This window comes from Chiroxiphia lanceolata, chromosome 4 (assembly GCF_009829145.1).
Source record: "Chiroxiphia lanceolata isolate bChiLan1 chromosome 4, bChiLan1.pri, whole genome shotgun sequence".
Lineage (NCBI taxonomy): Eukaryota > Metazoa > Chordata > Aves > Passeriformes > Pipridae > Chiroxiphia > Chiroxiphia lanceolata.
This window is the reverse complement of record NC_045640.1, coordinates 33,991,093-34,014,230: the sequence shown is the minus strand read 5'-3', so window position 1 is coordinate 34,014,230 and position 23,138 is coordinate 33,991,093. Positions and strand designations below refer to the sequence as shown.

Sequence of the window (23,138 nt, the reverse complement as noted above, 5' to 3'; positions counted from 1 at the left end):
TTCTGGACCCAATTTTGTGCATTTCCACCCATTCTGATAATAAAGTAGCCTCTGTAGCAAAAATAGGTTCATGCTTTTCAGCGTGCTGAATTAGTCTCCTGCATACTACAGAATGCATGCAACATTTCCAGGGTTTATTACTATTTAAAGTCCCAAATACACTCCTTGGTTTTACTGAACCAATTAAAATAAATTCAAATTGGGCACTGACATTTTGTATCTCATACTTGTGCTCTCGAAGTGTCTAGCGCACTTAGTAAGAGTTAAGGTTTGGGCCTAGCACAGTAAAAATTACTCCATTTTCTGCCAGGTTAAGAAGTATCAAAGAAGTCACACAAGTCTGAAACAGGAGATCATTGCTTCAACCCAGAGTCTAACTCAGAATATAGTCTTCCACCTCAGGAGAGCATTGTGTTCACATCCTTCTGATGCTACTTGGTGAACAATGTGTTCCTAGCTTAAAAAAAAATAAAACACCTATCAGAGTCTCCAGAAACACTCACTCCAACAACAAAGCGATGGAAAATGCTTTCAAAGGAGCTACAAATCCACCAGACCAAAGCAAGATGCCTCAGATCTGGCAGGCGAGGCTGGAGGAACAGGTTCAGCAGGAAGCATTCAGCTTTGCCCTTCCTCCCCACGTCACCCCTTTGAAAACCAGGAATGAGCTGATTTACCTATTCAGACCTCAGCCACTGCTATAAGTTCCTCTTCGGTGCATGCATGCACCCCCCATTACCTTATTTAGCCATTTCAGCCCCGGTATTCTGTTAGAGTTGATTTGCTCTTCCAGCCAGGGCCGCATCCGCATTCTTTCGACAGGCATTGTCACCCACCTGGGAAGGAGCTGCAGGAAAAAAGGGACACGATTACTTGTTTTCCAGGCAGAACTCCCAGGCAGTTCCCCCACCTCTGCACAGTACAGACATATTAAAGCTTTGCAGGCATTGAACAATTGTAAATATAATTGTGATTTTAGATCTGTGTGCAAGCCTCCCCTAAGAGTAACTGAGATAATAGTCTTCTTCATGGCAGAAAACACACTTCTGGTACACCTTGATTAGGAAAACCTTCACCTGAAGAAGACACATGATATTGGCAAAAGCTTGTCTGCTGACCCAGGCAGGATACCAGAGGTCACAAAGAAAAACAATTACGCCCCTGGGGATACCTCTTTTTGGCATACGTACCTTCATTTGCACAAGACTCTTTTTTGCAAAGAAAAAATATGTAAAGAAGAAAATCCACACGCTGGAGGCATCACTGTACTGGCCAAAATGATGCATCTACTAAGAAAAGTGCTTTCAAATGTCTGTTTCTGTCCCATAAACTTGACTAAAATTATGAAAAATACATTTTACAACACAGCAATTTATCAGACCATTTGGTTGTGGCTGAGTAGTTTGGCCCCCTCCTTTCAGCTTTCTTGGATCAATCCAGTCACTAATTTTTTTAGCTGTTATTTTACATTTCAGTGCTGTTCACCTATGATATGAGTACTTCACAGCCTCCTCAGCTGCACTACGCCACCTTACTATTCAGTTAAGACTCCAGATGACTTCATTTTCTCATTCTCTCTCTCTCTCACGTGACCTTGATGCCAGTTCCCTGTTGAGGGCTGTAAATTATTGACATAAGAGTCCAAAGTCTTGACCCTGAGGCAGAAAATTTTAAAAACATTAACCTATCTCAGGCACCACTCTGAAAGCGCCAACTGGCACTAGATGCACATTAAAGCACCACATTAAATGCCTGCTAAGCAGCCTGCAATCCATCATTTCCACATTCAAGTACTTGCATTTAGGCTGCTGCTTCTCCTTGCCCCCTCTGAACCGGGCTCAGCTCCTTCCTCTCTCCACTGTTCTTCACATCTGTGTTCTCTGCATCATTCTTAACTTCTCTGCTCCACTATTCTTGTCACCTTTGATCTTAAAAATAAAAAAGAGAAAAAAATTGAAAGCACACAGCAATGGCACAAATGTAAATGGGTTTGTTCTCACTTCCTATGGGAGTACAGGCATCAGACAAACTAACAATTAGGCAGTACCAAGCCCACACCCAGCACAAGAGGAAGAAAAACCTTCAAAGTTTCCTCTCATTGCTCTGAGGACATGTATTTCCTGAAACTAATAAGGAATTAAAACCTGAGTGCAACAATAAGGCTCTTTGATGTGTTCAGAGAATTTACCAGCAGCCATGCTCACACTAATCTCTTAGCAAACATACTGGCATTTTGTTTACTACTGTGTGCAGTGGTCACTTGCGCTTCAGCTGCAGCCTGTTGCAGTTAACTGTGAATTTCTACAATAGCTCAGAAAATGGTTGCAACTGCTCAGCTCCCTTTCAGGTGCACATCAGACACACAAAACCAGCAAACCCCAGGACCCAACAGTGGCTGAGCCCTTGTACAAATCCCCTCTCTGAGCAAGAGGGAAGCTGTTTTCTGGGTGAGGGTGACGCGGGTACAGCTTTCTCAGTCCCCAGGTCAGCGGCAAACAGCCCGCCGTGCCACTGCAGCCCCCTCCCCTTGGCACCAGCAACCCTCATCCAGGTTGCAGAATGTGTATAGGAGATTTGTACCACCTTCCCCTACTACAGTTTGAGTCAAAGCTGAAAAATGCAAATGGAAGTGTACTAAAAACATGAGTAAATTTTTATTTGTCTGACAATGAAGAAACAAATAGTGCAACAGATGCATTTCTTTGTAAGGTATCTTTAAGTATGCGTGCACTTTGAGACAATTCCTGGAAACACTGTGCATCAGATTCAACACTCAATATATGAGTGTTCCCATTTAGCAGTCAGACTTATTTTCTGGGTAATGAGCCCTTAAGACAAATTTCAAACCCATCTAAATAAACAAATTAGACAGAAGGCAGAAAAGTCATCTTGAAAGCAGCAGCAACAAATCCCACTTGGGACAGGCAAACATGGGAGAAACAGAAGCTGCCTTTGTGCAAAAGCAGTACATTTCAGGAAATGAGAAAGCTGCCAACAATCGCTACTACAAGGAAGCCAGTTTTGCCCCAAACGGCACAGCTGAGCCAGTCTGTCTCTTCCCTCCCACGTCCCTGGGGGCTTCCCCAGCTGCTCCCCCCCCGCAGATGCTGTGGTGTGGTGCTCATCTCCTTTTCAGCACCCTGGGACTCCTCTGGGACTAGTACTTGTAACTGTCAGCACACACCACACCTTCACATCCATCACCCACACCAAGGCAAATTAATCCAAGGTAATCAGAAGAGAAGTTTGGCTTATGAAAAGGGAGGAGTGGCTCCCAAGACCTATTTATCGGAAAGTAAATTCAAACCCAGCCAAAAAGGACCCCACAATGATGTTCAGGCGGGAGGAACAGTGGGCATCTTCTGGGACTATGTCTTTCACAGAGGGGCAAGCACATCATGCTTCTGCTATCAAAACAGCCCTCCTAGTGCTCCTCTAAAAGCCCATGATGTCGAAAATAAAGCTGGATGTCTTCAGAAGACACCTCAGACCTGTCTGCCTCAGGACAGTACTGACCACAACAGCACTAAAATTTAGCGGGTTTTTTTGCGGTTGCAGTTGCACATAAATGACATCCTTTTGATGAAAACATCAAGTCAACTCTACCAAGTAATTGCCTGTCGGAAATGAAGGTGCCATATCTCCTCTCCAGAGCTGACAAATGCATGATTTATGTGTACAGAAAGAAACATCAACTTCTGCAGTGCCTTGAAAATAGCTTCTGCCTTACAATAAGCAGGGTTAATAGATGCACTTGAAAGTCTTACTCAATGGCTCCAGGTGGGAGAACCGGAAGTCCATCCCTCAGTGAGTACAGAATCAATTACCTGACATTAAGAATCATTCAAGTTTGAAAAGACCTTTGAAATTCTCCAAAACAGGCAGCAAAGGCATGTAAAGTTTCATTACCTAACACCAAGCCAGCTTCACCACCCACCAGAATATACTAATTATAAAAGAAATCTACAAAGCCAGCCAGACACTAAGGTAAGCTGTACAAAACAGCAGGCATGCCAAGTTCCTTGCTCCAGCCTCTCTCCAGTGTTTACCCAGCTGAAAGAAAAAAGCAGAAACAGTCAATCCTTTTAAGGAGAACGAAACATCAACATTTACAATGTGGAGCAGGCTGTAAAACCACAAGCACCTATGCATCTATCTCCCATTCCTGGTCAACCTGCACTTCCCCTGCACATTCACACCTAGAAGAGGCTACATGCAGCTGTCTGTATTTTTTGTACCAGAGGGCAAGTTGACTTCTAACAATACTTTCAGAGCTGCCAAGGCATCCAGTTCCCACTAGCTTCACCACCATCATGATGTCCTGAGCTGTGGGTACCCATCCACTGGCCTAAGCAAACTTCTTCAGAAACCTGGTTATCTTTGCCTGCCTGAACCTTCACACTCAGGTTAACTGGGAGAAAAATGGCTTACCTGCCATGGGTCACTTGACACCATCTTTCTCAACACCTTAGAGAGACAATGGATGGGGGTGGCCAGGGAGAGGAGCAGAAGTCAGGTGGGGCTGCAGAGGGAAGGAGCAGCACCAGCTCACCAATGGCAAAGAAGCACCTGGCACTCCATCACTCCATCACCCTTCAGTCCTACCCCAAGTTTGCTGCACACTAATGCTACTCTTTGCATAGACAGCTTTCTGAACAAGACCAGGAACCTAGCAAGCTTACAAGCAACCCCTCTTTCTGTAGGGTCTTTTTCATCTGTTTGAGCCTGGACTGTGGCTCTCATCCTGCTCAAAGACACATGTGACAGCAGAACAAACAGAAAAAGAAACTCCAGTGTGGGAGTGGGAAGGAACAGCTGGGGTGGTCAGGGAGGAACCCCTTAAGCCAAAACCACTAATAAAGCTCCTGTGCTTTTAGACCATAGCTTCAAACCTGGATAGTACTGAACCCCAGCATCTCTTTGGGGAAAACACAGGAAAATGCTTAATATTCCCAGAGTATTAAGGCAGGAGTCAAACTTTCTGGCATTATGTTGAAAATAATTCCTGTTTGTTTTTTCTTCTGGTTTATCACTGTCCCATTGTGGAGGAAGGGAAGAATAATTGTCAAGAAACACGTTCAACTGCTTATGGGACCTAAGAAACTATTTTTCTGCCCTATCTGAAAAGAGGAGCTCATTGAGACATTGGAAGTCAGGTTACCTGCTGGGAAATCCTTTTATGAACACTTGCCATTCTTAAGACAGCCAGTCTTCAAGAACCACTATTTTTAACTATGACTCTTAAAAATGTATTAAGACTGGTAGCTCCATGAATTTCCCTTTTCTCACTCCATTTTTATCACCTGCCTCATTCTTAGAGGGGGCCGCAGTCGGGGGCATTTGCCTTTTCGGTGGTGGGAGCTTAAATGTATCGATGGACATTCAGACATCAATAAAATTACTCCTAAACAAGCGCCAAGCATGCAAGATACCAACCCCCAACACATGTCTGGAGGGGCAAGCCACTGGGATATTCCCACGTGACAAGCATGGCCCATGGATTTGCTGATGCCACGGTTTATGGAGGGATTATTTTGACCTTTTTCAAAGCTTTATTTACTGCACTGTTTGTGCTAGTCCTGTGGTCAGTTCAGCCTATTTTTTCCAACTAGAAACGGCAAAATATGGTGGAGGCTACCCCACAACAAGCTATAAACTGTCCTAACCCTGCAGGTGTGACATGGAGGAAGAGTGCTGCAGAGGGCAGAAGGCATAGGATCTACTGGAGCTGGTGCCGGTGTAGTCCAGTTAGGAATATGGAGCCTGGAAGAGGCCAGTGAATCACGCTGCTACTGCATGCTGCACTTGAAAATGAGCTTTCTACCAGGAGATCACATCACCAGCCTGGGGTGAAGTATGTAAGCTGGTTTCTTAAGACAGACACAGCTGAAAGAAGAGTCCTAATGATGTAAGGATGGGAAACACATTTTTTGGAGTAGTTACACAAAGGGCATTGAGTAGGTAGCTGTCACCACAGAATTCTTAAAGGCACAGTAAACCATGCTGAAATTCAACTATATACACATTCTTTTCAAGATGTATTTTCCTAAGACTTTTTTATGCAAGACTCTTCAGAAGGAAACTCACAGCACTCAATTATATTTAAAGATATAGCAGAAAAATATTAATTATTTTCAAGAGCTATTCATCTTTAAAGAGACAGTAGAAAATATGTAAGTGATGGCTGCAATCTGTATATACATATAAATATTTTCACTCCATAATGTTTAATAAAGAGCTTGTAGTCCTCCCTATTCACTGCTAAAACATTCTAGCAATTCTGACTTGCTTTTTCCCTGATGGAGATAACAATCCTGCCATACAGAAAGTGTAACCTTTGAGAATGAAGAGCTCTTCACTAAAATTGCCATAGCTGTAGACAGAAAGTGAAAGCAACGGCATGGCAGGCATTACATCTGAGCAGTACAACATGTTCTCTTCCCTTTGGTTTCATTCTGGTAGCATTTGGATAACTGAAAAAGCACAAAGGTTATCCCAAAACCACAAGCTACTCTATGCCTGGGGATATTTATTAAAAATATATATTTCTATGAACTAAAAAAAAAAAAAAAAAGGTCTTGAAAAGCAATTCTTCTTTCTACATCACAAAATACCCAGTTAAAAGATTTGTCAGTATATGGAAATTTTATTAATGGTTCTGAGAAGGTAAGGTGGGATAAGAACCTTGGAGGTGCATTTGTGAAGTACGTCACAGCCCTTCCCCAAAGCTGTGAAAAAACATCTGTTCCCTAGAGGACACGTGCAGAACATTGCATAGTATCTATTTCTCTTTTTTCAGCAAATACAGAACTGGCAGTATTTTTTTTTTAAAGTTATCTTGTGCTTTGCTGATAATCTTTTAAACTATTTCCTTTGTTTGCTAACACTGCTGCAGTTCAGAAAAGCATCAATCATCCTGTGTGACCAAAGAGATATGCTGAAATGAGACCATACGCTAATTTTAGGATTCAGAGAACTGGGTTCTGCATTTGCGCCTGTGCCAAGACTGTTCCAGGATACAAGGAAACATGATCTTTTTTTAAAGAACAGTACTTGGAGCAAAATTCTGCCCTTTGGTCACAGACTGGACTCTGCCTTCATATGGGATTTTGCATATAGGGCCACTTTTCTCAGCTATTCTATTGTGAATGCCCCTTTCAAAGGTTTAACCGTATGTACTCTGAGCAAAGCCCTGCTAGGAAGTCAAACTCATCAGAGGGATAGAGCCTTCTCCCACATAAGAAAACTTGCTTGCCTCACCTGCTCAAAAATACTTCAGAAATGTGAGACTGATACTGAAACAAGGACAACAGAAGTCCACTTTACTCAGTGGCTTCAACTTCAGACACCTGAAATCCCCCTGCCTACAGCCTGCAGGGAGACAAGACCTCTGCCTGGTGCATTTTCCATCTGCCAGGAGGCAGAGGAGAATCTTACCACTGATGCTGCAGAAGCAGAGTTAACATGCCTTCTTTCTCATAATCCCAAATCATGCAAATATCCATACCTTTTTTTTGGAACCAACAGCAAACTACGTAATTAAAGAGTAGTTATGAGAAAAAGTGGGCATTGTTGTTCTCAGAGGGGCAAAGGTTACAGGTTCAAAATAAAATCCTGAAGCTCTTGGTTTAGAAAACAGATACAAAGCAGGAAAACGCATAAAAACCTGTAAGAAACTTTCTGGATTGATGGACAGTTAGAATGCAAAACCTACCCTCTCTGGTCTTTTAATTGCATATAATGTTGCCTCTTTCATTCCCTACCATTATTCTGTCAGTGATGCCCTGTTGAACAGGTAGGGATGGGGAAATGGCTGTCAAGAGGAAAACTCCGTGGGGTGGTGAAAAACCTGGGAGACTAGGTTGCTGCATCACAGATTCAACAGCTACCCAACTTTCCAAGGCCCTGCAAAGCAGGGGCCAGGTTGTGCCCACCTCAGTGCAAGGCAGATGGAAGGGGAGGGAAGCATTCATTATGCCTTCCTCTCATGCTGCTCTACCCAAGAAAGATACACAAAGATAGAAGGAAGAAAAGCCCTTGCATCCTCAAGGGACAGAGGGCAAAAAACAACCAACCTGACTTGCCCTGAAGAAAAAACCAAACGAAATCCCAAACAAAACAAAGGCAGAAAATACCTCAAATGTGTATTGAAATCAGCATTACAGACTACATGATAAACATGCCCAGGAAAACATACAATGGGAACTCATACTGTATATAAAGTGTGTTTCATCAGCCCTATAGCATTTCTGTTCCACCCAAAGGGTGTTAACATGCCCTGGCTGGGATTCAGACATTACACATCAAAACAGACTCTTTCCTTTGGTTTCCTTACAAAGCTTATTCTCCCTCAGCAGCAAAGACATGAGTTGTTATTTTGCAGTGATCTCAGGCATCATTAAAGGTAGTCCTTGGATTTGCAGACTAGAAGTGCACTGAAGAAAATCCATCTTATTTTAACACAATAGACCCAGAAGGCTGGTTTTTTGCTTCTGGACTTAGCCATAATGAAACAACGCTTCAGCCTCTCAATGTTGACAATGAAATTTCCCTTGCACTGGCTTGTATGTTGAACACTATCATAACACTTGAACAACACAATGCCTGTGGCTGAGCCCATTCACTTCTCTGGCATGGCAGCAACTTACCTCAGCTGGGAACTTGGCCCAGGGCCTCTAACAGATTGCTAAAGATCATCTCTGCAGTATCCTTGCCATGATGATCATCTGCACACATTTCAGTGTCTGCAAGTCTGGTGACAATACAAAGTGATTGCTTTAGTTTAAGCTTTGAAAGAATATTTTGTTTTCTGGGGGTCTCTTTCGTTTGTTTCCCAGATCTTCCAGGGAGTGAATACGGGAGATGCCAGATTCTGGTGGCACTGGGATGTCAACAGGTCTGTGCAAGTGATAACAACATGTGACTACAGAAGACTCTTCCCCTGCCACCTCCTTCAGGAATCTCAAAAGCAGCCATAACTTGATTATAATAATCAGTCCAATACCTGATTTGTTTCCTTCTTAAACTTTGTGTTACAGCTAATGTCTGACCACGATTTGTCCCCAGTATCTGGGATATCTAACTATTTTTCTCCTAAAAGCTGCCTAGAAGACAGGTGGTGACTTTTCAGTAGCAGAGCTGTACTTCATTCAGACAAGTTTGGGAAAGGCTTTTTTACAAGAAATTTGCTGGCAAGGTTTTCAGGGAGTAATTAATTCCTTGCACTGGGGAGCAGTTATCTCCCAAATAATCAATTTTATTCCTGAATTAAAAGTTCACACATGAATCCACTCCTGAATACCCACACATATTAATGTTGCTGCTTAGCTGTGTCAGTTGGAATCCATGGAAGCCAAACCCTGTGTGTTCTTTAAAGCTGCCAGGAAAACTCAGCATTTGACACCTGATTCATAAAGAATTTTCCAGCCTGGTGAAAACGGCAAGGCTATTAAGGCTCAAACAATTGTCAAGGATTGCTTCAGTGATGCAACTCAACAGCACTGTTCTGCTGGACCACCACACTCTTATGAGATCCGTGACTAGGTTTACAGGAGACATCCCTAAAACTTTTAACAAGCACATTTCCTACATGGGTCCCTCTGAAAGCAGTGGAAAATCATGCACGCAAGTACCTGCAAGACTGGGCAGTCTTCATCTCTGTGTCCTGCCTAGCATTCCTCTGCCTAAGTACAGGGTGAATGCTTTATAAGATAAGCACGTTATAGAGTGCTATATATTAGAAAAACAGCCATTGTAAACCAAAAGGGCTTAATCTCAGTGTTCCCACACTAATAGCTTGTGAGGCTCAGGCAAGATAGCAAAAAGACAATGACATTTTAGAGACACTCAGAGAGGCAGAAAAAATTATTCCAGATAGCAAACACTGAGAGAAATGTGTTCAAGGAAGAGTTTTCACATTCACCAGCCATGACCTGCACCTGATGTAATCCACCTTGCTCTGATTGGGCTTGTTTCTCACAGCTACCTTTGTTTGTATAACATACTGTTCTGCAACTCACAGCAAAAACTATTTGCACACTACGCTAAAGTGCGATTTAATATTTGCTTAAAGCTTTCATTTTATTGTCTGGGCAAGGGCAGTTTCTACCACTGAAGTTAATAGGTAACCCACACCTACACCTTTGCTACCCAAACTTCTAATCGCGAGCAGAGCACCCAGATCCGAGAGCAAAAGACATAAACTAACTCTGCCTAACCTCACAGAGAGCAGCAAACCCAGCCCTTTCATGAAAGGGCTTCCTTTACTTCCAAGAGAAAGTATTAAAGTATACACTATATTGGATTTGTAAAAAACACTCAATTACTTAGACACTTTCTTTACAGACAGATCAGAGCAGGCACAGACTTGGGGGCTGGGATTCTCTGAATCATCCACACGGCAAGCTGGAAACATGTCTGTCACATGAATGTATTTATGGTTACAAAAATAGCACCATGAAAGAAGCAGATGTGTTGAGCACAAAAAATAAATTGAATTAGTTATTAGAGATACTGCTTGACACTGGAGAATTTAAGAGAGAAATGCCTTCCTCTTGTACACACATTTGAAAGGCTTGCACTTAAAGAGTGGCAAGTATTAAGTGCTTGTACTTCTGCTTGTTGAAATGGTATGATCTAATTCTCCTTTTTCTAAAAATGCTACTCTTTCTTCCGCCACAAGACATACAGGATAAGAATAGGTAATAGGACTGGTTACAAAGTGTGGTTTTAATTTAAAGTTTTTGTGTAGACCACAGACCAACACCAATTAGACAGCCTCCATTTGTGATCTGCAGCAGCTATTTCTATCTTGGAAGTTTCCTAAAATACTACTGAGCTAGAGTGAGACAACTCAGCTCATCTTCATTTCTCATCTAAGCTGGATAAATAGTATTAAATTAAACAAAGCTAGTCTTCTTCGGCTTCCCTCATCAATCTCAAATCTCCAGAATGATTTTGGCATCCAAAGCATTTAGTTTTTATATGCTTGAATGCAATGTGTTCAAATGTGTGAGAATTAGACCTCTGGAATTTAACTCTCTTTTATTTCACCCCAGTATATCTTCAGCAGAGCAGTGATTGTCCAAGCTTCTCATCAACACCCAAACTTTTTGTAGATATGGCCCAGGAACACGTCTCTACATATGAGAAGGACGTTCACTTGAGCCAACATGGCCACCCAACGTTTGGCCATCTTTTGACTGATTAACCGGGTAGTTCTCAAGGTTGAAAAGGACCTTCTAGCTGTTGACTCATCTGCGGAAACGGAGTGAAATCATTCGCAGTCATTTCATGTCATCAGCAAAGCTGATACCAGATAAGATCTTTTGGTTACTGTTGATCTGCCCCAGATCTAAGAGGATGACCCCAAAGGTGGGGTGCAAAAAAAAAAGCACACCACATATTTTATACCTGATCCTATAACAACTTGAACCTCAACATGAATAAAATTCAAGTGCACCTACCAGCTGAATGAATGACTCCCTTTCATCACACGGGATGTCATCACCTCCACTGTACTTTCTGTACGTGTTTGCCACAGCATTTCAAAATGGTACTTCCGTGACTGAAGAAGATGCCACTTTTCCCATACTGCAGGGCTGTTGACCAGATCTCTGGCTGCAAAAAGTGGTACCTGGAAAAACCAGGAGTGCAGCAGCTCCTATTCCCTATTGTGTAGTTTACTGCCATGCAGCAGTCAAATTTACCAAAGCACGAAATAAATAGTAAAAATGAACTAATTTTTCAAGTTCAGCTCTCATGCTTCTTTGCTCTGTGTTTATTCTTTCATTTTGCCAACTGGGAAATGAAAACCAATGGAGTCAGTTTCACTTTTGTTTATATTTGGTTTCAATTTATCCTCAAGTTTTGCTTTCATCTTTTTCTTGTAACACTTGGGATTTCAGATGCTGCAGGCAAGCCTTCAGTAATTTAAAAACATTAGTCTCCTATCCTGCCTGTTTTCCTGTTGTGGAATTATTTTTATTTAGGTAAACTTTTTAATGTGCTGTCACAATTTTGGAAAGTGTTTGGGGGTGGAGGTGTTTAGTTTTGATTTTACAAATTTATATGCCTAGTCCAAAAAATTTATTACTTCAGTATTTTCCACTTGATTCATATCTCAGTTGCATATCCATTTACATAATTCAACAAAAGACCTTAAAAGAGCAGTCAGTGCACCAAATACACAAAAGCCCACATCATGCACCAAATGTGTGTTATATACACATATCTCCATGAAATGCACATAAAGACCTAAACTTACTGCTACCTTAATTTATTAAACAACTAAGGCATTATCTGTAAGAGGCTTGCCTGGAATGCTGTCAAGCTATGTTCAATATCAACAGGAATATTACAGTACAGGAGGAATATTACAGTACAGGCTTTGTCTTCTGTGCACTCATCAGGCCCTTCAAGTCACACATATCCCTCCATTCATGTCAAAAAGCAGAACTTAACCACACTTCAGACTTTTTAAAACCAAACGCGTAAGCGACTCTTCCTTCTTTTGTGCTGTATCAACGTTAAGTATCTAAGTCTCTAAAAAGTAAAATAATTTTAAAGCAGAAGGGAAATGGTTAGACAACATCCACTGCCATGTGCAGTGCAAAACAAAGGATAAATTTAAATACTTTTGCTTTTGCCACACCTTAACTCCATTCCTAACACCAGAGATATGCTGGGAGCTACAAACCAAGCCTGTAAAGGTTAGCTGAAAAACTATCAAACCACAACCTGCTGTACTCTTTAATAGCCAGGAATATGGAAATTATTACTTCCAAGTTTATCTTGAAAGCTAGCAACCTATACAGCAACAACTGAATGTTAAAATAACTTAAGAGTTAAAATTTAGTTCTGTACTGGGGGTGAAAAAACATGCCACAATGCAGACGGATTTGCTACTGGATACCTGTGTCCAAGCTGCAACAAGATAAAATGTTTGCCTCGTCCTAAAGACTACTGTACATTTACTGCAATCTGCCCCCAAGCAAACAAAAGGGTCAGAAGATTTCCAATATACACGAAGCTGGGTTTGCAGTATATTACACATTAAGAAAGTAAATATTACTGTACTGGTTCCCATTTCTTTCTTTTCTCTCTAGGTCATTTAAAAAAACAGTAATTTTTCATCAGCTTCCAAGAAATTGATAACATATCTAGCACGAATTAGAAGAGCAAGTTTTAAAACTTTTTTACAGTTTATCAATAAAAAATGTGTGCTGTACAGTATATTATTTATGCTAGATACAAAACATCTTCATTTTATATTTTTATATATATGTCAATATGTATGTCTGCATATATATATATTTATATACATATAGGCCAACATTAAGCTCTAAACTGTTAACAGGGTTTCCCTTCCACTAACTGCCAATTACTAATTTCAGTTTTTCTTAATGGCTATGGTAATCTATTTTAATCTTAACACAAGAGTTCAAACACAGTCAATACGTGGAAGAACGTTCATACAATTCCAACAAACTTCTGGGGGAAAAAAAACCCAAACCAAACAACCCAAGGGGAAATTATTTAATTGCACAGAATGATTTTTTCCATAATATTAATCATATATAAGGAATATGCAACTTAACAAATCCTCTCGTTTGTTGTAGCCAGAATCTCTTCAGCTTGCTTATTTGTGTTTTGCTTTTGCACTTGAGATCTCAAAGGACAAACCAGAAAATCTTTTGCACTAATCAGTTTGTAGCAGTATAAACTATAATAAAACTTCTGTAAACACTGCCTTATGGTTTATGCCCTCAATATCACAATCATTACAGGCTTTTGAAGAACCGAGTTTCAAAAGAGTAATCTTTGCAAACGAGTCACAGAGATAAGTAACACGTGATTAGTTTTATGTCTTTACCAACAAATGGACCATGACTTTCAGTACAAGATGCACAAAATACAAATTGAGGTTCCAATATGAGAATATCAGAAGAATTTTGCAGGGGTACCACTCCAATGCAATGTTAAATGTACACAGGATGTACTTTACTTTACTGTTACTGCTGTCAGGTTAACAAGTGCAGGGCTAACAAGCATAGATTAAACAGGATCATCATAAATGTATTTTTCCCTTGGAAATTTCATAAGATCTTATACCACAAGATTCACATAACAAATGGCAATAGGTGGTCCTGCTTCTCTGTGTTATCTGCAAATGGACCATAGCTTATGCTTCTCAGTGGAAGTTTCTATTAGCAGTTTTCAGCAATAATTCTTGATCAGCACCTGCAGTAATTCTTTGTGGGCAATCAGTGCCCAAAATCTGATACTGAACTGTTCTGACTTCTAAGCTGCACAGCAAGTTTCTCTCCCACAGACTGCCTAATCACTCATGAACACCAGTAAACTCCTGACATACACTCAGTGGCCATGAGCCCCACAATTTATATATTGTATAATCATCTGTTGTTTTGAAGCTACGTCTCAACATTTTATTTGGGTCTCATTTATCTTACCTACTCACTATCTTCAGAACACTAATGATTTTAAAGAATATCCCCATAACTTCTTTAGTCACTTCTTTTCCAAGCTACTTACTCTTTCACAAAAGCACCTTCATATGCTTGATCATCTTTGACACTCTTCTCTGCAGCTTAGCAACTTTCACTAAATCCTGAATCAGGAAAGGGGAGCACCACGGACTTGTAATGGCACAATGGTGTTTTCTATTTCTATTTTTACTCCTTCCTAATAATTTCTAACATGCCCTCTCCTTTCTTAGCCACATCTTGGCACAGAGCTAATTTTTTCATTGGATTATTGAGTAAAAAATCAGTTCAGATTTCATCCTTGTGAACAGAAAGTTAAGACTGCATTCCTTTCCATGCGCGTTACACTTACATTGGCCTGTATTGAACTTCATTTGCAAAGGTACATCTGGACTTGCAATATAAGATTCTTCTGCAGGCTTTGTTGTTCAGCCTTTGGGATTTTCATGCTCTGAGTGAATTAATACAACCAGCAAACTTGTTAAATCACTACCACCTATCCCCTCTTCCAACCCTTATACAGCATAGACCCTGGGCAGACTTGGGAGGAGGGGTACAACTAGTAACTTCCTTTCACTGAACAAAATGATCATGACTGTACACCTCGGAGCAAACTGATCCCATCCTGAAACTGGCCCTGCTTTAATAAGGACTGTATCAACCAGACAACAGCTCAGCAATTCCTTTAGAGAATGCTAGAAGAGTCATGATGCATAACTCCTTGGCAACAGAAGTCCAGCCTAGTCGCCTAGTCTTTGTCAATGTATCACATTTATACCCATGTTCACTAGTACCATTCACTAAACCCTGGCGAACAGAAAAGCAAACAAAAATGCCCATCCTTGAGTTGTCAGTCTCCCCAGAAACACTGAAAAACTGACAGCTCATTTGTCACCTTCTATTCCTGAAGCACTAAAGCAGGCCTACGCAACGAGTTACACACAACAGGCAATGTACTAGCAACTTCCTATTTTAAGTTTCTCCAAAACTCTTCAACAAGTATCACCTCCTGCCTTCTACTTTATCCTTCTCAATGGTTTATGTGATACCCTCTCTTACAGACACTTCCCTTCAGGAAAAATTCTCCAACATGCTCATTCCTTAAAAAAAGAAAAAGTCTCCTGCAAGGGAATCGCCTTAAAACTCCTCCTCGCTGAAGCAAGGCTCAAAGAATTTGTTTCAGTCTTCTGCTATGACTTTATCTTCCTTGGGTACTCCTTCTACACATATATCACTTATCAGCAGGTTTCCTGGTTTTGATGCACTTCAAAGAGCATTTTCTAATTGTTTTCATGTCTTCAGCAGCTTGTTCCATGATTCTTTTTGGCCTACCTTACCGTGTTTAACACAGATCTTATGCTCTTTTCCACCTTTCCCATCTGAAGATAAACCTTCAACATTTGAAAGACATCTTTTTACTTTTACTGAGCTCCTTTGCTTGTCAGCATGATCAGCTTTTTTGGTATTTCTGATCATAATGCCATGCAATTGCTCTGAGCCTTTACTATTAGTGTCTTCAAAGAATTACATGCCAGCTGCAACTATTTTACACTTTTGGCTGCCTCTTACCATTTGATTAATTTCTTTCTTCGCTTTATGAAGATTTACTTTGGAAAATTAAACACTGCCACAACTCTTGGCTTTACTTCTCCAGAAGCAACACTGAATTTAAGAACATTGCGATCACTGTCACTCCAGAGCTGGCTGGGACTTTGAATGTAAAATTCTGAACTTTATTCTTGCTGGACAGTACCTTGTCCAGAGTTGCTAGCCACAGACTATCTGTACAGGGTACACCTAGCAAGTATGCTTGTTTTGCACCTGAGCAACTTGCACATTGGAACATGACATAACCTATGTGGGGGCAACTGAGACCTCCCATTAACAATTGTATTTCCTATTCTTGTAGCTTCTCTATGTTCCCTTAATAGATGACAGTTGTTGCCAAAATCTTGGTTGGGCAGACAGTCACATAGCCCTAATCTCTATCTTTTTACAGACCTAGATCATCAGTTCATGAGACCCTATGTTATTTCCCCAAACAGTTATTTCGTCTTTAACAAAAATATCCCACTTCATGCACGTGCAAGTTAGTCTATCCTCTTTACGTCTGTCTCTGCAATACCTGAACATTCATGATGTTCCTGATACTCCAAGTGTTGTATCATGTATACATTTTAATACCATGGGAATGATGTTCCTCTTCAAAAGAGAATGTGTCGTGGCAAACTTTACATTCTTCACCCATCAGCTGTTCCCTAATGTTTGATTTTTAAACACATATTAATATACACAGAGTACACATAAGTGTTTTAATTTAAGGCATACGTAGCCTGGCTGCAAATTTATTTACATAAAGCCCATTCGTCTAACGTAAAATCTTTCTGTTGCAAAAATATTTCCATTTCTTCTTGAATCTTAGCTCCCTTTTTTTTCCCCGTCATTTTCTCAACTCTTTGTTAAGATTCTGTCTCTGTCTCCACTTGGTCCCATATACCAAAGGCCTTCGCGCAATGGAGAATGGGGCCTTTAACCCCCGCTCCTAACAGCCTGCATGTTATTTCTCATACCTCTTGGTTACCCCTTTCCACGTAACATGGCCTGTGATGAACAGCTCTTCTCTAGAGACTGACCTGACATCTTCTGAAACCCGACCCCTCTGTAGTCAGCAAGTAACCAGGCGGCAGTGCAAAGATAAGTGCCAAATTTAATGGCTGATCGCCCCACATATGTCTGCCGACCCGCTGGGACCCTGAGCCTCAGAGAGATAACACGGGGCTCAGCAGACTCACACCTTGCCATGTCTGTAGCTTGCTGAAGAACTGCAGTATGGCACATGACCATGACAAAATGATACTGTGCCAAAGGAGTCCACACTCACATCTTTCACCACCCTTCACCAGCAAACAGAAACTGCAGCACACAAGGGGTAGGTGAAGTAATTCCCCGGTGGGATGTTACTGAGAGGGGCCAGAGAAGAATACTTATGTCTCTGCAGGGGCTGGTGGTATGGAAAGACTGCAATTCAGACTGAAACCACCACCGGCCTCACAGATTCTGCTACTTTTATGTCACTGATTCTGTATTAAGGTGAATTTAAATGCTGCTGCTCCACTCAACTCTCTTTTTATGGTATTAACACAAGCATTCTGCAAAAGTCACTGTATGCAAACCCATTAAGACTTAAATAAAATAACTATGAACATGTTGTATTTCATCTCCAGAAACTGAGTAGTTTACAACTACTCACGCCTTCAAGAGACTGCTGTCTGCAAGGCTTTAGCACGGTAAGCTGGGCTATAAATTATAACCGTACACTAACTGGAAAGGAAGTTCTGCATTCTGAAATTTTTTTAATCTGAGCTCTATGCCTAAATAAGTAAGACAGTCACCGACTTTGCTGCTTAGGTGCTCACGCTAATCAACCGGGAATTAAAGACCTAAGTATCTCTGGGAACCTGGGCCGCGGGATCCAACTCTTCGAGTACTTGCAACTTTGACCCCAGACATAGCAAAACGCTTGGAATCTGACCTTCGGCGCTGCGCACAAACAAAACCCCGGTTCATAGACTCCCTCTGGGGGCAGACGTCCAGGCCTTGGCCATGCGCTGGCTGGCGCGGGGCAGGATGGCTCCCTGCAAACGCGCTGCCCGTACCCGCAGCGGCGGCTGTTCCTGTAGGGAACAGAGCGGCCGCGCCACTTCCTCCTTCCGCCGCGGCTCGACCGCCCCCAGCCCTGCTCATCTCCTCCCGCCGCACTGCCGCCGCTATCCCCCCGCAGGGTGGGATCCCGGGATCCCCCGGCCCCGAGGGCCGCAACCCCTCGGGCCCAGGGCAACCCCCCGCCCGTGGGGGGGCGGCCCCGCCCCGCCGCTTGTGTAACGGGCCCTCCGCGGGGCGGGGCGGGGGGGCCGCGAGGCCCGCCCCCTTCCCGCCCTTCCCCCGGCACTGGGGGGGGCAGCGCCCCCCCCCCCCCCTCGCAGCGCAACGACCCCCGCCCGCAGCCCCTCCACCCGCCCGCCCGCGCCCCCCTCTCCTCACCGGAGCCACCGGTCGCCTCCTGCCCTGCAACAAGTGCAGGGACCCCGGCCCGGCCCGGCCGGTGCCGCGCCCCGGACCTTCCGATCCAACGCCCCCGCCTTTGTCTCCGCGCCCCAGCTCCCTCCCCACCCGGGATGCGGCGGGTACCCCCCACCCGCTCCATCCCCGACGCGGCCGCGTCTCCTTTTCCCCCTCCAGCCCCTTCCCAAACGCAGCGGCGGAATTAGGCTCGGCCCCGGTCGCTGCAGCCCGACCTTTTGTTTTTAAAACCGATGCGCATCTGCCCGGGAGCCCCCCTACATACGGAAACGGCGGCAATGCGGAAAAATAAAATAGAAAATAAATAAAAGAAAAAAAAAGAAATAGGAAAACTAGAAAACAATTCAAAATTACCTTGACGGCCCGTTTTCGTGGCCCTTATATAATTCCTCAAGGTTACCGCCGTTGCCAGGGGACGCGAAATGGAAATGAAAACAGGCGCTGAATAATCGCGGGAGCAAAACTAAAAGTTCAGTGCCTCCGCCCGGGCGGAGAGAGGGCCAGATCGAAAGCAAAACAAGGAGAGGAAGCGGCGAGGCCGCCGGCGCTTGGAAATCCCCCCGCCTCTCCGCCGGGCCGGGCCGGCCGCGCAGGCGGCGGGGGCAGGGCTGCGGCGGCGGGCGCGGAAGCGCTGCGCCCGTCACGGCCGCGCCGGGCACGGCACGGCACAGAGCGGCACGGAGCGGCACGGCACAGGGCGGCACGGCACGGAGCGGCACGGCACGGAGCGGCACGGCATGGGCCGCCACGGCGCTCCGCCACCGCCCCCGGGCAGCCACGATCGAGGGGCACTGTTCCCAGACGCGCAAGCCCCCCGCTCAAAGCAGGCTTTCCCGGAGACCGGGAAGCAATCCCTGCCGCGCAGCTCCACCAGCACCGGCTGAATCGCACCCTGCCTTTCTGCCCTCTCTGCTGCGGCGGGAGCCGTGGTCTCGGACTGGTACACACGCGTGCTGTCTTTGCCTTTGGTCAGTTCCACGAGGACGGTTTCAGCTCAGGTCCTTTGAACCCAGCGAGTCTCGAGCGGCTGGGTTACTTCAAGAGAGAGCTCTTGGATTCTGACATATTTTGTAAAATGCTGTTGGTCGTGGAGTGTGTGTAGAGACTAAGAGTGTTCCGCAGAATTTTGATAATCCCGATTCAAACTACAGTATATAAAATTGACTGAGGAGATGTTGCAATGTGCCATTCCTAGCCCTAGCCATAAATGCTAAAGGAAAGGCCCTGAGCACCCCGGGGACTGGAGGAGAAATGGAATGTAGTCATTACAAGAGGTCGTATATGGAGACACAGAGGGGTATGCATGTTTCTCATATACACGTCTCTACATATGCTATATGCATGTACATACATACATTTGGGTAAGCCAGTGGCATAGCTACATGTGCAGCCACATGATACACGGCCATCAGTGGTAGGAGGAATGCTGGGACACAAAGGGTTTGCAGGGGGTGGCACAACGAGGTGGTTAAGGAGCTGTGTACTCTCCAGCTGGACAGCAAATGGAGCGGGAGGTGTTGACCGGGTTCTGTGAGTTGTGAGGACCCTCTGTGGTGGCAGCCCTGGCCATGCAGAGGACCACTGAGCTAATGACGAGGCAGGGAGTCCACATTGTGGGTGACCAGTCTTCCTGTTTTGCAAAGGCTCTCCTTACGCTGAGGAGAACATAACCACAAAATAATTTAGGTTGAAACAGACCCATGCATGCCAGGAATCTACCACCCCCCAAAAATCACTGGGGCCTAGAAAGCAGCTGTGGTCCATGTGTGCACCAGGCAAGTAGAAAAGGGCAAGAAAGAGGTTTTGGAAGCAATATGTAACGTGCTAGGCCGGACAGTAAAATCAACCATCTCCTTCAAAACTTCTCTAGAAACCTCCCCAGCACAGGAGAGGTCCACACTGATGTGAGGGACACAGTTTCCCAGAGCAGCTGCGCAGGAGAAGCAAGGAAATGTCATATTCATATGGCAGATACTCCCAGATACTTCCAGAAGAGAAGAGACCAGAGGGACTGATTTCCATGAAGCCACAGTGGAATGAGAAAGAGGGACACGGGACACCTGGCTTCAGATTGGCATGCTGACTGAAGAGAGGTGCAGGGAAAGGAGATAATCAGCAGGACATGGTAGTGACAGGACACAGTGTGTATAGGAGGGTCAGACTAGGCTGTGGCTATAGGGAAGGGTGCTACGTACTTCATGCCTATAAAAGGAGCAAAATCAGCAAACTCCAGCAACTAAAGACAAATTGTTATAGACTTAAGGTCTAATTAGGAAAACAGTAGCGTGTTGATGCCCTCTGATCAGGATGGAGGCAGTTACTATGCCAAGGTTAATTAGACAGCAGTAAAGTGATTGAAAATGAGAAATTTCTAACCAACTTGTTGCCACTCAGAAGTACGATCTTGCGGTCATAAAAACTCATGGAAGAATTGGTTCAACACTTGAAAACTGTCACAAAGCCGGTGGGACATGCCAGGATGGAACACAAAGAACAGAACTGGAAGGGCTGCAATATGCCTCCCAATGATGACTCTGGCCCACATGTAACAGAAACAGCAAAGATTCAGAGAAGAGCAACAAAAAATATGGAGTGACCCTGATGTTAGAGTGATTCAAGGATTCATGTGACCAGGATTATTTAGGATGGAGAAGTGATAAACAACAGAAAACAGTCAGACCAGAGAGAATACGCAATCCTGAGTAGAGAGGAGTAGGGGTGGATTATTTACTTTCTTTTCAAATATAAGGACTAGAGAGCATCAAAGGAAATTAGCAGGTGGCATATTTAAAGCAAACTGAGGAAGGTTTGCTTCTTCATGCAGCAGGTAATTAAACAGTGGGACATCCTGCTTTGAGGTGTCAGTAGTTCACGAGGGATCGGGAAAAAGCACATGTACACATTCACAGAAAGAAAAAACCCTATGGGATCTATTAAATGTAAAGACACTGACTCTGCCTAAAGTAGCTCCTAAAGCCACAAATTTCTAGGGGCTAGAAGCTCCTTGGTAGCCTTGAAAAAGGCCTGACTGGAAATGCCTGCAAATGACTCATGGCGGGGCAGGTGTCCAGTGCTGATCCAACACCTCCCTCCAAGCAAAGAGAAGAGCATCTGGGGCTGGCTCTTGCAATGCTCGGTGACTGTTGTTTCTAGTATGTCCTTCTAATTTGTTCACAGAATGAGCCAGCTGTGAAAAAGACTGTAGTTTATGTATCAGTAGATATTGTGTGGAAAAAAATGCTTACCATCAATTAAATAAATTAATATGACACTCAGAGGACTGCTTATTCATAAAGCAGCACTTTCATGAATGACATTAACTGGTTTTGGTTGAAGAAAACAAAGTTTGCTTCCCTGAGAAACACTAGCCAAATCACTAAGCAGAATTTGCCACTTATTCTTGCCATTTCCTCCTAACCTTCACCTGATCTCAGTGGAGCATGTTCAAGGGTCTTGATGGGCTGCATTCTGTGTGTTAACAAAGGCATCTCCTTCCACATCTTCTAGCATCATAAGTTCAGAGGGTATACAAGAAGTTTAATCTCCTATTGTGATTCCTTTTTCAATGTTGAATGGTAATGGAGAAATGGGCAGCTTTTGTTTTCTAAACTTAACTTTCAGCAAGCAGTGACCCATTCCCTCCAAAAAGAGACTTTTACCTCTTGTGACTTGACTGTTTCAGTAAGACCTGGCAGCTTTAAAATCAGAAAAATTGACCCAGAAGCATCATATATCCACAGCTTTTTCTCTGCAGAACTGCCAAAATTTGCAACTCACTCTTTTAACCACCATCCTTAGGGACTTAGCTACTGGAATCAGTTGTTTGCATTAGCATCCTGCTTTCCCTTCTATTCTATTCTATTCTATCATTATTCTGGCCAGGCTTTCCTTTCTGTGAGAAAAAAAAACCTTGAAACTGGAAATTCCTTCAGTTCCAGAAGGTAAATTAATAAGCCATCCATCTTAAAGTTTAATAATATTTTTGAAAAGGTTAATAACATTTAGGACATTTTCTCTTTTTGCTGTTGTTGTGGTTTTGCCCTGTCTTTATGTGGAGCTTACTATACCATCATTTTGGTTCTTAAAACCTCTGTCACAGGCATTGGGACTATTCACACGTGCAATTGGAGCAGCTGAATTTTCTAATGGAGCTGGGCCCCAAGCTTACCTACTCACAGCTGACCTGTTTATTTTTCTAGTACGTTAAAGTGGGAAAGTTAATTTGCTTTTCAAGCCAGTACCAAGAAAATAAATGAGTTGCAAGAGTCCTATAATTCTTACTTTAATAGTATTACCCACATCATCCTGAGTGCCTATACCCATTTTTAAACATAATGCACAGTTATATTTATTTCCAATTTTAATTTGTCCTGTCAAAAACATTCTGATGCTGTTGTAATCTCCTGCACTGACATTTTAGACACTAGATAGTAATGACACCTTTCTAATTAAAAAAAAAAAAACAAAAAGCCCCATGAGATTTCTGAATATAGTTAAGAATTTGAAGTAGTTATATATTACTGTAATACAAGTAATCATTACTATTATTCCATT

The 23,138-nt window shown here is 43.2% G+C and overlaps 1 protein-coding gene across 3 annotated transcripts in view; it reads right to left on the bottom strand.

Annotated features, from left to right (window-relative positions):
• The window catches only part of IRF2 (interferon regulatory factor 2), a 40,620-nt gene extending 21,435 nt beyond the window's left edge, over positions 1–19,185 (bottom strand). The window contains exons 1-3 of one of the 3 annotated variants that reach the window (XM_032685865.1): positions 18,939–19,185; positions 1,799–1,928; positions 740–847 (exon numbers count right to left, since the gene is read on the bottom strand). In XM_032685865.1, coding sequence (XP_032541756.1) covers positions 740–826 — 87 coding nt within the window. In that variant the 5' untranslated portion in view covers positions 827–847; positions 1,799–1,928; positions 18,939–19,185. Of the gene's footprint in view, positions 1–739; positions 848–1,798; positions 1,929–18,545; positions 18,567–18,938 lie in introns of those variants that run through there. The other 2 variants (XM_032685863.1, XM_032685866.1) reach the window with 2 other exon arrangements.
• Positions 19,186–23,138: the final 3,953 nt, after the last annotated feature.